Below are 16420 nucleotides of genomic sequence, written 5' to 3' on the forward strand. Positions count from 1 at the left end.
TATACTACATGGCTGGGCAATATACTATATGGCCTGTGCTATATACTACGTGGCCTGTGCTATATACTACGTGGGCTGTGCTATATACTACGTGGGCTGTGCTATATACTACGTGGGCTGTGCTATATACTACGTGGGCTGTGCTATATACTACGTGGGCTGTGCTATATACTACGTGGCTGTGCAATATACTACATGTCTGTGCTATTTACTACGTGGCCTGTGCTATATAGTACGTGGGCTGTGCTATATATTACGTGGGCTGTGATATATACTACGTGGCTGGGCAATATATTACGTGGCTGTGCTATATACTACGTGGGCTGTTATATGCTACGTGGACTGTGTTATACGCTACTTGGCTGTGCTATATTTCTCTGCTCTATCTGTGCATCATGAATCGTGGTATGTGTTAAATAGGGGGGCCCACAGACTCTTTCGCACAAAGCCCTCAAAAACCTGGAGCTGGCCCTGGCTTCTCTGATTGGTCACGCCCGATCGCGAACAATCAGCGACAGTCGCAGTCCGCCCGCGAATTGGCACGGAATTTGAACCAGCTTTGCTAATTGGTCGCGGCCGGCCGAATCCTGTGTATAAATTGCATTATTCTGAAAACTTCATAAATAAACTACATACATATTCTAGAATACCCGATGCGTTAGAATCGGGCCACCATCTAGTATATATCAACATATAACATATAACAACTGGATCAACATGTTAGGGCATGTTAGGTTAGGCTATGGGTTGAACTAGATGGACTTACAGTCTTCCTTCAACCTTAATAATAACTATAACTATAACTATATGTGTGTGCGTGTGTATAATATTATATATATATATATATATATATATATATATATATATATATATATATATATATATATATATACACACACACATATATACATACACACACACACACACACACATATGTATACATATGTACATTATATATATATATATAAAATCACAGCAGCACATGTACATGAATTGGCCATGTGAAAACACAGACAAATACGTTTCTCAAAAATATTTTTTCATAAAAATGTTTTCAAATAATTTTTTTTCATAAAACTTACAGTTAAATAGAGATTCTTAGCGCATAAATTGGCCAATTCCTGTGTGCCCATCAACCACGGCAAGGTGATCTCCCCCTGATGGGTCCTACTCTACCGTACATGCCACTCTTGGGCCACCAGCCTACAACTCTGGACAAAACATGTCACTTTGGGCTAAGCCTACAAGTTGATTGATTACCGCCACCTGCAAGGTCAATGGGAGGAGTGCAAGATAAGTCTGTGGATGCTGCCACATCCATACAAATAGAGGAAAAAAACAAATCAGCACTCCCAATGTGAACACGTGCAAGCTGCAAACTGCAACACATAGATAAAAAAAAAAATCACAGCAGCACATGTACATGAATCGGCCATCGGTACATATGTTTAAAATTTGTAAAAATTTAACTGAGCAACAAAACTTTTTGGTTTGTAAGATTCATGCATCTGTTAATAAATCCTGCTCTTGTTTGAAGTTTGAAGGCTCTAACTTATTTGCATCTTATTAAACCTGCTAAATCTGCAGGGGGTTGAATACTACTTGTAGGCACTGTACATACATACACACATACCGTATTTTCTGGTGTATAAGACGACTGGGCGTATAAGACGACCCCCAATTTTTCCATATAAAATATGGAATTAGGGATATGCCCGCTGTATAAGACGGGGGTCATCTTATACGCCCAGTCATCTTATACAGCGTGTGTTTCCCAGGGTCTGAAGGAGAGGAGACTCTCCTTCAGGCCCTGATATCCATAGTCATGTAAAAAATAAAGAATAAAAAATATGGATATACTCACCCCTCCGAGAAGCCTGGCTGTCACCGCTGCAAGCATCTGCCTCCGTTCCTAAGAATTGCAGAGCGTGAAGGACCTTCGATGACGTCACTGTCTTGTGATTGGTCCGTGACCGCTCATGTGACCGGTCACCTGACTGCGACGTCATCGAAGGTCTTTCTCGCTCTGCAATTCTTAGGAACGGAGGCAGACGCTTGCAGCGGTGACAGCCAGGCTTCTCGGAGGGGTGAGTATATCCATATTTTTTATTTTTATTCTTTATTTTTTACATGACTATGGATCCCAGGGCCTGAAGCAGAGTTTTCTCTCCTTCAGACCCTGGGAACCATCCAGGATCGCTCCCTGCACACGCCGTACCCGGCGTATAAGACGACGCCCGACTTTTGGGACAATTTTTAGGGGTTAAAAAGTCGTCTTGTACGCCAGAAAATACGGTACATAGATATACATACATACATACCGTATTTTCCGGCGTACAAGACGACTTTTTAACCCCTGAAAATCTTCTTAAAAGTCGGGGGTCGTCTTGTACGCCGGGAATCGCCTTGTACGCCGGGTGGGGGGGGGGGGAGTGATCCTGATGACGACGAGGGGGCGTCTCACAGAAAAGTGAGTATCCCCCATTACCTTATCATAGCGCTGCAGCGTGGGGTCTCTGTGCTGGGAGCGGCGGCGGCTGCTGTGCTGTGGCGGCTCCTCTTCTGCAGTGTGGGGCCTCTGGTGCGGTGGCGGTGGCGGCGGCGTATCTTCATGCAGTCGGGGCTCCTCCGGCATCTCAGCCTGGAAGCCCCGCCGGCAACTCCATCGGTACAATGCGCTGGCCTCCGGGAAAATGGCCGCTGCTTAGATTCAGATCTCGTTGAGATCTGAATCTGAGCATGCGCAGCCCCCAGCGGCCGGGCCACCGCATCGCACCTATTGAGCTGCCTCCGGGAAAATGGCCACTGCTCAGATTCAGATCTCGTCTCCCGAGATCTCGGGACGAGATCTGAATCTGAGCAGCGGCCATTTTCCCGGAGGCCACCTGACCGCATTGTACCCATGGAGTTGCCGGCGGGGCTTCCAGTCTTTGAGATGCCGGAGGAGCCCCGACTGTATGAAGATACGCCGCCGCCACCGCCCCACAGCACCAGAGGCCCCACACTGCAGAAGAGGAGCCGCCACAGCACAGCACAGCACAGCACAGCAGCCGCCGCTCCCAGCACAGAGACCCCACGCTGCAGCGCTATGATAAGGTAATGGGGGATACTCACTTTCCTGTGAGACGCCCCCTCGTCCTCATCAGGATCACTCCCCCCCCCCCAAAAGGCACATATTCACCGGCCCTATAAGACGACATAGGGTGTATAAGAAGACCCCCGACTTTTAAGAAGATTTTATTTTTTAACTGGTAAAGTTGGGGGGTCGTCTTATACGCCCAGTCGTCTTATACGCCGGAAAATACGGTATATATATATATGACTTTGCAGTAAGTAATAAAAATGCCTTAAAACATTCGCTCTCTCATTATTCTGGCATTTGGCAAGTATTAATAATTGTGGTAATCCTAATGGACCTAAAATGGAAAAGGTTTATTCTGACATGCATATGTGTCTTTTTATATAGTCTATGTAAACTTCTGATTTCGACTGTACAAACACTAGCTATGGAACCTGTTCTATGCCCGGGTGGCAACAATTTTTATTTGTACATTTATACAGTGTCTTCAATAAAATTAAGCTGGAGATTGCAGTATGCACATGCGCGGACTCCAATGCCATTTTATTGAAGAATTCTACAAGGTCAACATAGCAGTGCGTATGCGCCATCCATAGAGATAATATATCTGTATATGGTATCACTTTAATCGTAATGATCCTAAGAATAAAGCAGTATTCTCACTGAAATGAGACAGTAGAAAAAATAAAAGCATTTTTTAACTGCTGTCTATTTGTTCATTTTGCCTCCCAAAAATCATAAGGCTCAGATGACATTTATCCTGTGAGCTTCGCTGACTAAGTCAGGGTGACTCCATCTGCATCATTGTAGTGTGTGGTTCAGTCAAGGGTTTCATCAAAATAACGTTTTTGAGGGATTTAGACAACCCCTAATGTAAGCAGTCAGCGTAAAGCATAAAATTGTGATCCTCGCCTTATAATAAAAGAGATCAAAAAATGTTATGTACCCCAAAATGTAGTTTATCCCACAAACAACTTCTCAGGCTGGTCATCTGTCATTGGAAATATGAGAGTTTCCATTTTACTGGTAGAACAAAGACTCTGGTAATGAGATTTGGCTCAAAGACCCTCAAATAAAATCCAGTGAAATCTGTGCTCCCAAACCCACCCCTTTCCCTTCTGAGCACTACCTTGTGAAGAAAACGCAGTAAGCGTCCACGTTTGACATTGCTGTAGTGAGGAGAGCTCACTTAATTTAGGAGGTGTGTGTCTAGAGAGGCACAAACTGGGCACTAAACTGGCATATCTGCAATTATGTAAAAAAAAAAAAAAAACAGAGTGGATGTTAAGAGGTGAAATCACCATAGGCAAATTAATTGAGAGGTGTAATTTCTAAAATGGGCTTACATTATGCAGGCTTTCTGCTTTTCTGGCATTTTAAGGCTTCTACTAATGTGTCTCGAAAAATATGCTAGTAAACTCTGCACTCCAAAAGCTAAAAAGCGCTCCACTCTGTAGTGTGTTACAGTGTTATGAAATTCTGAGGCACCTGTGGGTTTAAAAATCTCGATAAACTCATAGATGAATTCCTAAAGAAGTGAAGTCTTGTGGGGGTTTCTGCTGTTCTGGCATCTCAGGGGCTTTACTAATGGCGCCTACAATCTATTCAAACAAAATCTAGGTTCTACAGACAAGTAGAGCTCCTTCCCATGTGGTACCTGCCATGTGCTCAACAGTAGTGTACAACCACATGGGAAGTACTGACATGTTCCGTATAGATTGCATAACAAATTGTCCTGTCATTGTCATTTTCTTTCATTACCCCTCATGAGAATTTAAACACTGCCTAATCTCAACATTTTGTGATGTAGTCTTTGGGTTAAAAATGCTCACTACAAACCTAGATGAATTCCTTATGGCGGTTTCACAAACGGGTTCACTTGTGGACGTTTCTGCTTTTTTGGCAACTCCGGATATCAAAAGCAATGTCTTAATTTCATTTGTTCATTACATAGATCTTTTATTTATTATTACTTTTGTCAGAATAAAGTTTTGTCTGTGACCATTGTGGGTTTTTCTGTCATTAAACGAGGGGTACCAACAATTTTGACCATGTGAAGATTTAAAACTTGTGGCTGAAACAACATTTTACTGGAAAAAACAATTTGCTGTTATCACACCAAAATGTGAAAAGTTTGAAGCACCTGTGGGTTCAAAATGCTCAACACAAGATTACCGTATTTTCCGGCGTACAAGACGACTTTTTAACCCCTGAAAATCTTCTTAAAAGTCGGGGGTCGTCTTGTACGCCGGGAATCGCCTTGTACGCCGGGTGTATATGGTGGGTGGCGGGGGGGGAGTGATCCTGATGACGACGAGGGGGCGTCTCACAGAAAAGTGAGTATCCCCCATTACCTTATCATAGCGCTGCAGCGTGGGGTCTCTGTGCTGGGAGCGGCGGCGGCTGCTGTGCTGTGGCGGCTCCTCTTCTGCAGTGTGGAGCCTCTGGTGCTGTGGGGCGGTGGCGGCGGCGGCGTATCTTCATGCAGTCGGGGCTCCTCCGGCATCTCAGCCTGGAAGCCCCGCCGGCAACTCCATCGGTACAATGCGCTGGCCTCCGGGAAAATGGCCGCTGCTTAGATTCAGATCTCGTTGAGATCTGAATCTGAGCATGCGCAGCCCCCAGCGGCCGGGCCACCGCATCGCACCTATTGAGCTGCCTCCGGGAAAATGGCCACTGCTCAGATTCAGATCTCGTCTCCCGAGATCTCGGGACGAGATCTGAATCTGAGCAGCGGCCATTTTCCCGGAGGCCACCTGACCGCATTGTACCCATGGAGTTGCCGGCGGGGCTTCCAGTCTTTGAGATGCCGGAGGAGCCCCGACTGTATGAAGATACGCCGCCGCCACCGCCCCACAGCACCAGAGGCCCCACACTGCAGAAGAGGAGCCGCCACAGCACAGCACAGCAGCCGCCGCTCCCAGCACAGAGACCCCACGCTGCAGCGCTATGATAAGGTAATGGGGGATACTCACTTTCCTGTGAGACGCCCCCTCGTCCTCATCAGGATCACTCCCCCCCCCCCAAAAGGCACATATTCACCGGCCCTATAAGACGACATAGGGTGTATAAGAAGACCCCCGACTTTTAAGAAGATTTTATTTTTTAACTGGTAAAGTTGGGGGGTCGTCTTATACGCCCAGTCGTCTTATACGCCGGAAAATACGGTAATTCTTTGAGGAATCTAGCTTCCAAAACAAGGTCTTTGGTACCTCAGGGGGTCTGCAAATGAGTCATGGTGCCGGCAATCGATTCTAGCCAAATTTATGCTCCAAATACTAAATGGAGCTTCTTCATTACAGAACCCTGCCGTGCACCCAAACAGCAGCTTTTGACCAAATATGGTATACTGTGACTGTCAGGAGAGATTGAGCAATACATTTTAGAGTTTACTTTTCCTATTACCCCTTGTAAAAATGAGAAAAAATTGTAGCTAAACCAGTCTAATGAAAAAAAAATATATATTTTTATTTTTTTCAATCCCTGAAGAGTTAACATTTCCTAACAGCAGTTTAGGAGAATTTGAGGGGTACAGTTTTTAAAATGGTATCACTTCTTGGATTTTCCAATATATACACCCCTCAAAGCCACTTCAAAACTGAAATGGTCTGCAAAAAATAGGATTTCTAAATTTCCTTTAAAAAAAAAAAAAAATTGAAAAAAAATGCTGCTAGATTTTAACCCTTCTAACATCCTACCAAAATAAAAGGATGGTTGAAAAATTATGTAGATGTAAATTAGACATATTGGAAATGTTCTTTATTTTGAGTGGTATGCCTTCCTAGGTTAAAGATACAAGCATTCATAGTTTGAAAAATGCTGATTTTTCTAACTTTTTAGCAAAATATCACTAACAAAGTACCATGTGAACCGGGGGTACAAAAACCCCAAATCTCAAAATTACTGGAATATGTTGAAGCATTCCAGAGTTATTATCACAAAGTGACACAGATTTGAAAAAAAAAGCTTGGTCACCAAGTTCAAAATTGGCTCCACCACTAAGGAGTTAAAAAAACAGTATTATTAATTATTCAAAATTGTTTATCATCTCACCTTAATCCATGAATGTTCTAAACTATCGTCGATGGTCATTCGTTTCCTAATAAATAAAAGCCATGTTATTATCACGTTCTGGTCACCATAATGAAGTTAATTGCATTAAACTGTTACATTACCAATAGGGGCTCATCCTGCTCCACTATACAGAAGAGAGCAGAGGCGCTAGTCACACATGAAACAACTCAAAAGACCATGTACACCCCTTGACACAAAACTTTTTTTTAATAGTTTGTTTCCTAAAAGCAAAGTTAAAGGGTTGTCTGGGATTCACTGTTATCAATATAATCAATGTGAGATGGTGGAGGTCTGACACCTGGATTTGTCACCAATTGGTTGAAATCTACTCTGGCAGAAGATATAAGCTATGTATGGGGAAGACTATACTAGGCATGCCAATTCTGTAAAGGCTGCTGGCACGTACCACTGTTTATCACCTATTCACTTACTGAACAGTACAGATGTTCATGACTGTATTGAGCGGGACACATTACCTCTCATTCAAGGGAACAGACAAACAGCACTACTCAGCAAGTTTCAGCTCATCAGTTTTTAGTGGATTCTACAGATGAGTCATCAATAGTCAAGTCCTGAATAACCCCTTTAAGCAATTTTCTTAAAACAGTCATTTATAAAAATAAAAAAAACTACCAGTTTGATGCTGCAGTGTCTGCAACTTGTTTTTTGCTTGTTCTGCAAAAAGTGTTAAAAACAAGTGTCAGTGCCCTGCTCTCTGCTCTCCCTTTCCCTGCTGAGTTTTATGGTGCAATCAGACAACCGCATAAATCGGAACAAGATGGCAGAACAGTGCAGGGACTGGCGGGCAGCTCTCACAACCAGGGGATGACATATATTTCTATGCAGCTGTCGCGCTCTGGTCAGGAGAGCCGCCAGCCATGCCATGCATGCACTGAGTTCCGATCTCGTTCTGATTTATACGGTTGTCTGACTGTGCCCTCACAAATAGTAGAAGAAGAAAGGGTTGTACGCATATCTTAAGAATGGAGAGAGGGGAAAGCATGAACAATCTCAAGGAGGGAAAAGAAAGCCAGCAGTGGAAAAAGAAGGAAAGCACATGAAGAAGAAACAAGTACAGGATAGACGCTGTGCTCAATACATGAGCTTATAAACATGGGGTTAGCCGATTACACTCAGATCTCATATACAGCCTATTTACTGGGAGAGACACTCCCATAGAGAAAAGAATGAAACTTGGATCAGGCTGCAAACTAGAACAGCAGAAAACTGAGCCGGAGTATGACTTGAAAACATGCATGATGTAAGAGCGTGTTCACACTGGCCATAGAAACAAACAAAACCAAAGAAAAAAACAATATGTGCATGTACCCTAATGAAAATAAATACCGTATTTTCCGGCGTATAAGACGACTTTTTAACCCCCGAAAATCTTCTTAAAAGTCGGGGGTCGTCTTATACGCCGGGAATTGTCTTGTACGCCGGTGTATATGGTGGGTGGGGAGGGGGAGTGATCCTGATGACGAGGGGGCGTCTCACAGGAAAGTGAGTAATCCCCATTACCTTATCCTAGCGGTGCAGCGTGGGGGTGTCAGTGCTGGGAGCGGCGGCGGCTGCTGTGTTCTGGTGCGGCGGCTCCTCTTCTGTGTGGGGCCTCTGTGCTGTGAGGTGGCGGCGGCAGCGGCGTATCTTTATCCAGTTGGGGCTCCTCCGGCATCTCCTTAGCCCTGGAGGCCCCGCCGCAACTCCATCGGTGCAATGTGGTGGCCTCCGGGAAAATGGCCGCTGCTCAGATTCAGATCTCGTGTCCCGAGATTTCGGGACGAGATCTGAATCTGAGCAGCGGCCATTTTCCCGGAGGCCACCGCATCGCACCTATTGAGCTGCCTCCGGGAAAATGGCCGCTGCATTGCACCGATGGAGTTGCGGCGGGGCCTCCAGGGCTAAGGAGATGCCGGAGGAGCCCCAACTGGATAAAGATACGCCGCTGCCGCCGCCACCCCACAGCACAGAGGCCCCACACAGAAGAGGAGCCGCCGCACCAGAGCACAGCAGCCGCCGCACCAGAGCACAGCAGCCGCCGCCGCCACTCCCAGCACTGAGACCCCCACGCTGCACCGCTACGATAAGGTAATGGGGGATACTCACTTTCCTGTGAGACGCCCCCTCGTCATCAGGATCACTCCCCCCCCCCCCCCCAAAAGGCACATATTCACCGGCCCTATAAGACGACATAGGGTGTATAAGAAGACCCCCGACTTTTAAGAAGATTTTATATTTTAACTGGTAAAGTTGGGGGGTCGTCTTATACGCCCAGTCGTCTTATACGCCGGAAAATACGGTAAGTAAAAAAGCAAGTGCATGAAATAGCACCGGTTTTGATAAAAAAAAAAAAAAAGCGCATAAAGCTGTCCCACCGCAACAAGGTATACCCAATTGGGACAGTACCTACACTCTCTAATGTTAAAACCTACCTAGTGTGAACAGTGGCTCTGGCCAAACCAGATCTCACACTTTGCACCGACGAGGGGCAGTACCCCGAAACAGTGTCTGCAAATTTAGATTCTGGTTTCGGCTTTTCTCCTAAGTCATGTGACAAGGCTCGTTAGAGTCAATATTCACTTTTAGGATTGCTACTTCCAATCGGTGGCGCTACAGTTCTAGTTTTCTTCCTCTCTGAAGAGACAATTTACAAACTGTTAAAAAGTTAAAAAGGGTATGTCCACCTTTGTAGACTATTTTTTTTTTCTTAGTTAAATGCATGCTAAATAGTGAGGAGAGAATATACTCGTTACTCAAGATTTCTCGAGCACGCTCAGGTGACCTCCGAGTATTTTTTAGTGCTCGGAGATTTAGTTTTTCTTGCCGCAGCTGAATGATTTACATCTGTTAGCCAGCATAAGTACATGTGGGAGTTGCCTGGTTGCTAGGTCAGGAGAGCCAACAGCCAGTGCGAGGTTTACAATGTGATCCTCAGACGAGTTATATAGAAGTCTCTGCCCTAATACAACAGCTATAGGAGGAAAAAGGTGCAAAATGATTAATGAAACCCAAAGCAAAAATAATTTTTAGTCCCAACTGCATGCATTTAAGGAAAAAAAAAGTCTCCAAAAGTTGCCAAACACTGTAAATTTCAGTGTTAGGCCACGGTCACACTAGCAGTATTTGGTCAGCATTTTACATCAGTATTTATAAGCCAAAACCAGGAGTGGGTGATAAATACAGAAGTGGTGCATATGTTTCTATTATACTTTTCCTCTATTTGTTCTACTCCTGGTTTCGGCTTACAAATACTGATGTAAAATACTGACCAAATACTGATAGTGTGATCGTACCCTTATGTGTACAAATTATTTTTATTATGATCAAAGGTGTCCATAGACTTTAGGCATATCATTAAAATGTTACTTTACCCTGCTTAAAGAGAACCTATCACCAGGTCAAAAGTGGACAGTTTTTGCTATTTTATTCTCACTTGAGTGTCTTTTTTTTTTTTTTTTTAATCGGTTCCAGACATATGGGTCTTTTTATTTAGTACAAGTTTTATGGTATTTACTAAGGGGGTGTGTTTCGGCTGCGCTGTATATTATCATGGGCCACACCTATTCTCTCAAGGGTGCAGCGAGAATAAACCAAAGACAAAAACTGTCCATTTTCCGATCTGTCAGCTGTCATGTGCCCCTACCAGCTGAAGGTGGAATCGCGATCCACCCGCAGCTGCTGACAGTGAAATGCCGCTGTCAAACTCTGACACAAGCTCCACCCATAAAAGTGTCCCTGTCACATGATCGCGGGACAATGGGTTGGCATGACAAACCGGGGTCTTCAGCACACCCCTGTGGTTCTCAATGCTGATTTGCTAAGCTTATGGACCCGACAGTGGTCACAAAGTCTACACTTAGCCTAAATGTTTGTGTTTTTGGTTGCAATGTTTTTTTATTAGGGGAAAAATAAAAACTCACTTTGGATCTTTGACTAGCAGTCTTCGTATGAAATCCTTAGCAAGTTCACTTGTGTTACTAAAATATTCCTCATCAAAATCATAGTTAACACCTGAAATATTGGTTAAAGTTTCCTGCTTCGTCTCTCCCAAAAATGGAGATGCCCCACTTAACCTAAGTAAAAAAAAACACGACAAGGTTAAACAGAATAGATTAGAAAAGGGTATCATTTTATATGTTGCATAATGTTGCTTCCTATGCTCTGCAGGCAGTTGTGCGGAGTCCTCAAAATAAGTACTGGGTGGGCGACTTCATCTGCAACTAATCCAAAAGATATTCGAGGCACCATAGAGATCCTTTTCAATATTTTGGAATAAAGGTTGGATTTTTGTAACATCACAGCAGTGAGGAGACAAAAATAGGCCGAAAAGTTGCTGTATTTTTGTCTTATCACTGCTGTGATTTCAAATATTAATAATAATAATAATAATAATATAATAATAATCTTTATTTTTATATAGCGCTAACATATTCCGCAGCGCTTTACCGTTTGCACACATTTTGGATTCTTATAAGGATCTATATGGTGTCTCAGATATCTTTGGATTCGCTGCTGTTTCTGACCTGCTGGAGGGCCCTGCCGAGCAGCACATACTCATCAATGGTGCATGGGAATGCTATACTGGGCTCAGGTGGATTTACAGTGGATGAGCTGGGAAGAAAAACAGTTTAATCGCATTACAAACATATGTTCTATCTATACATGGAAGTTCTACTGTGATTGGTCTATTTTATTTCTATTTCATTTTTCTCTCCACAAGGGCCCCATGGTGATTTATTCCTCTAGACTGGTAATTATTACCTTTTATTTGTACTTTTTTTTTTAAGAGATTTTGATCAGAATTTTGTGTTTTTACTAGTAAATCGATATACATTACTCACATAGGACCTGATACTGACCCACTGTCACTGTATTGGTAATCTTGTATTTATAATTCAGCACTAGTTTATCAGGACTATTTGGATTGTAGCTCTACAGTTACATAGTTATTAAGGTTGAAGGAAGACTTTAAGTTCATCTAGTTCAACCCATAGCCTAACCTAACATGCCCTAACATGCTGATCCAGAGGAAGGCAAAAAAAACCCATGTGGCAAAGAGTAACTCCACACTGGGGAAAAAAATTCCTTTCCGACTCCACATATGGCAATCAGACTAGTTCCCTGGATCAACGCCCTATCAAGGAATCTAGTATATATACCCTGTAACATTATACTTTTCCAGAAAGGTTTCCAGTCCCCTCTTAAATTTAATTAATGAATCACTCATTACATCATCATACGTCAGAGAGTTCCATAGTCTCACTGCTCTTACAGTAAAGAATCCGCGTCTGTTATTATGCTTAAACCTTCTTTCCTCCAGACGTAGAGGATGCCCCCTTGTCCCGGTCTCAGGTCTATGATTAAAAAGATCATCAGAAAGGTCTTTGTACTGTCCCCTCATATATTTATACATTAAAATAAGATCACCCCTTAGTCTTCGTTTTTCCAAACTAAATAGCCCCAAGTGTAATAGCCTATCTTGGTATTGCAGACCCCCCAGTCCTCTAATAACCTTGGTCGCTCTTCTCTGCACCCGCTCTATCTAGTTCAGCTATGTCTTTCTTATACACCGGAGACCAGAACTGTGCACAGTATTCTAAGTGTGGTCGCACTAGTGACTTGTATAGAGGTAAAATTATGTTCTCCTCATGAGCATCTATGCCTCTTTTAATGCATCCCATTATTTTATTTGCCTTTGTAGCAGCTGCCTGACACTGGCCACTGAATATGAGTTTGTCATCCACCCATACACCCAGGTCTTTTTCATTGACGGTTTTGCCCAGAGTTTTAGAATTAAGCACATATTTATTCATCTTATTACTTCTACCAAAGTGCATGACCTTACATTTATCCCCATTAAAGCTCTTTTGCCATTTATCAGCCCAAGCTTCTAGTTTACATAAATCATCCTGTAATATAAAATTGTCCTCCCCTGTATTGATTACCTTGCAGAGTTTAGTGTCATCTGCAAATATTGAAATTCTACCCCCTACAAGGTCATTAATAAATATGTTAAAAAGAGGGCCCAATACTGACCCCTGTGGTACCCCACTGCTAACCGCGACCCAGTCCGAGTGTGCTCCATTAATAATCACCCTTTGTTTCCTATCCCTGAGCCAGCTCTCAACCCACTTACACATATTTTCCCCTATCCCCATTATTCTCATTTTATGTATCAACCTTTTGTGTGGCACCGTATCAAAAGCTTTTGAAAAGTCCATATACACTACATCTACCGGGTTTTCCCTTGGTCCAGTCCAGAACTTACCTCTTCATAGAAGCGGATCAAATTAGTCTGACATGAACGGTCCCTAGTAAACCCGTGCTGATACTAGGTCATGAGGTTATAACTCTTCAGATACTCCAGTATAGCATCCCTTAGAATGCCCTCCAGGATTTTACCCACAGTAGAGGTTAAGCTTACTGGCCTATAATTTCCGAGTTCAGTTTTTGTCCCCTCTTTGAATATTGGCACCAAATTTGCTATACGCCAGTCCTGTGGTACAGACCCTGTTACCCTGTTATTATGGACTCTTTAAAGATTAAAAATAATGGTCTATCAATGACTGTACTTAATTCCTGCAGTACTCGGGGGTGTATCCCATCCGGGCCCGGAGATTTGTCAATTTTAGTGATTTTTAGACGCCGCCGTACTTCCTGCTGGGTTAAGCAGGTGACACCTAATGGGGAATTTTTGTTATCACTGATCATATTGTCTGCCATATGATTTTCTTTTGTAAATACTGATAAGCTGGTGACTGCATAGGTCCGGTGACAGATTCTCATTAAATATTACACAAAAAGAGACATGTTTCTCACGACACGTATACTCACAGGATGTAAGTGATCACTCCGATGCTCCTGTGTAGACATTATAAAAATATGTTAGGAAAAGGCTTGTAAAAATGTAGAAAAACATTAATTCTGCACTTATATTTCATATATCTATCTATCACCCTACCTCTATTGCAGGAAATATTATATACTTAAACACTTAAACAACAGAATATAACTCCAAGTAAATCAAACTTCTGTGAAATCAAACTGTCCACTTAGGAAGCAACACTGTTTGACAATCAATTTCACCTGCTGTTGTGCAAATGGAATAGAGAACAGATGGAAATTATTGGCAATTATCAAGACACATTCAATAAATGAGTGGTTCTGCAGGTGGGGACCACAGACCACATCTCAGTACCAATGCTTTCTGGCTGATATTTTGGTCACATTTGTATGTTGGTTGAGCTTTCAGACTCGTGGTAGCACGAGACGGACTCTACAACCCACACAAGTGGCTCACGTAGTGCAGCTCATCCAGGATGGCACATCAATGCGAGTTGTGGCAAGAAGGTTTGCTGTGTGTCAGCGTAGTGTCCAGAGGCGATACCAGGAGACAGGCCAGTACACCAGGAGCTGTGGAGGGGGCCGTAGGATGGCAACAACCCAGCAGCAAGACAGCTACCTCAGCCTTTGTGCAAGGAACCGGAGGAGCACTGCCAGAGCCCTGCAAAATGACCACCAGCAGGCCACAAATGTGCATGTGTCTGTACAAACGGTTAGAAACCGACTCCATGAAAATGGTCTGAGTGCCCGACGTCCACAGATGGGGGATGTGCTCTCAGCCCAACTGTTGTGAATTCCATTCTGGAGCTCCCTCCTGTGGTTGCTAATGGTATTTTTGTGAGTTCTGCCCTTGGGCTCTCTCTGGTGGTTTTGAGTGGAACTGCTGCTCCTTTAGGTAGCTGTAGCAGCTGCCTTCACTAATCGCCTTGCCTGGGTTTGTTATTTAAACCTGCTCTGGGCTTTAGTTCATGCCAGCTGTCAATGTTCTTGGTTGGATTTGGTTCTCTCCTTGGATTTCTCATATGGCCTGTCCTTGTCAGCAAAAGATAAGTTTTTGCTAGTTTTTGTTTGTCCATTTGCTTGGACTCTATTGCTCTGCAAATATGTCTCTTTTTGTCCAGCTTGTCACTATGTCATATTCAGGCTAGCTGGAAGCTCTGGGAAAGCAGATTTGCCCCTCCACACCGTGAGTCGGTGTGGAGTTCATTTTTGTAAACTCTGCGTGGATTTTGTAGTTTTTAATACTGACCGCACAGTATCCTTTTCTCTCTGTCTATCAAGTTTAGTATTGGCCTCCTTTGCTGAATTCTGATTTCATTTCTGTGTACGTCATTTCCCTCTCCACTCACAGTCAATATTTGTGGGGGGCTGTCTTTCCTTTTGGGGTTTTCTCTGAGGCAAGAAAGCTTTCTATTTCCTTCCTTAGGGGTAGTTAGTTCTTAGGCTGTGAAGAGGTGTCTAGGGAGAGTCAGGAACATCCCACGGCTATTACTAGTGTTGTTGTTAGGATTAGGGACTGCGGTCAGTAGAGATACCACCTTCTCAGAGCTTGTCCCATGTTGCGTTTTAGCCACCAGGTCATATCAGTGTGGCCTCTTAGCCACCAGGTCATAACACCCAACACAGTGCACGACGCTTGGCATTTGCCACAGAACACCAGGATTGGCAAATTTGCCCCTGAGCCCTGTGCTCTTCACAGATGAAAGCAGGTTCACACTGAGCACATGTGACAGAGTCTGAAGACTCCGTGGAGAGCGATCTGCTGCTTGCAACATCCTCCAGCATGACTGGTTTGGCAGTGGGTCAGTAATGGTGTGGGGTGGCATTTCTTTGAAGGGCTGCACAGCCCTCCATGTGCTCGCCAAAGGTAGATTGCCATTAGGTACCGAGATGAGATCCTCAGACCCCTCATGAGACTATATGCTGGTGCGGTTGGCCCTGGGTTCCTCCTAATGCAGGACAATGCCAGACCTCACGTGGCTGGAGTGTCAGCAGTTCCTGCAAGATGAAGGCATTGAAGCTATGAAATGGCTCACCTGTTCCCTAGACCTGAATCCGACTGAACACATCTGGGACATCATGTCTTACACTATCCACCAACGTCACATTGCACCACAGACTGTCCAGGAGTTGGCGGATGCTTTAGTCCATGTCTGTGAGCAGATCCCTCAGGAGACCTTCCGCCACCTCATCAGCAGCATGCCCAGGCATAATCCACTGAAGTTGGATCAGCCTGTAACTTCATGTTCCACTTTGATTTTGAGCATCATTCCAACTCCAGACCTCCTTGGGATATTATTTGTGATTTACGATGATCATTTTTAGGTTTTATTGTTCTCAACACATTCCACTATGTAATGAATAAAGATTTACAACTGGAATATTTCATTCAGTGATACCTATATGTGGATGTGGGATTTTAGT

The 16420-nt window shown here is 43.8% G+C and overlaps 1 protein-coding gene across 1 annotated transcript in view; it reads right to left on the reverse strand.

Annotated features, from left to right (window-relative positions):
* Positions 1 to 16420, reverse strand: part of DAPK3 (death associated protein kinase 3) — a 48407-nt gene that overhangs the window by 2887 nt on the left and 29100 nt on the right. The window contains exons 5-7 of the mRNA XM_077253914.1: positions 13988 to 14014; positions 11074 to 11226; positions 7133 to 7178 (exon numbers count right to left, since the gene is read on the reverse strand). Of these exons, the coding sequence (XP_077110029.1) occupies positions 7133 to 7178; positions 11074 to 11226; positions 13988 to 14014 (226 nt within the window). The remainder of the gene's footprint in view (positions 1 to 7132; positions 7179 to 11073; positions 11227 to 13987; positions 14015 to 16420) is intronic.

The sequence above is a fragment of the Ranitomeya variabilis genome, chromosome 1 (genome assembly GCF_051348905.1).
Source record: "Ranitomeya variabilis isolate aRanVar5 chromosome 1, aRanVar5.hap1, whole genome shotgun sequence".
NCBI lineage: Eukaryota > Metazoa > Chordata > Amphibia > Anura > Dendrobatidae > Ranitomeya > Ranitomeya variabilis.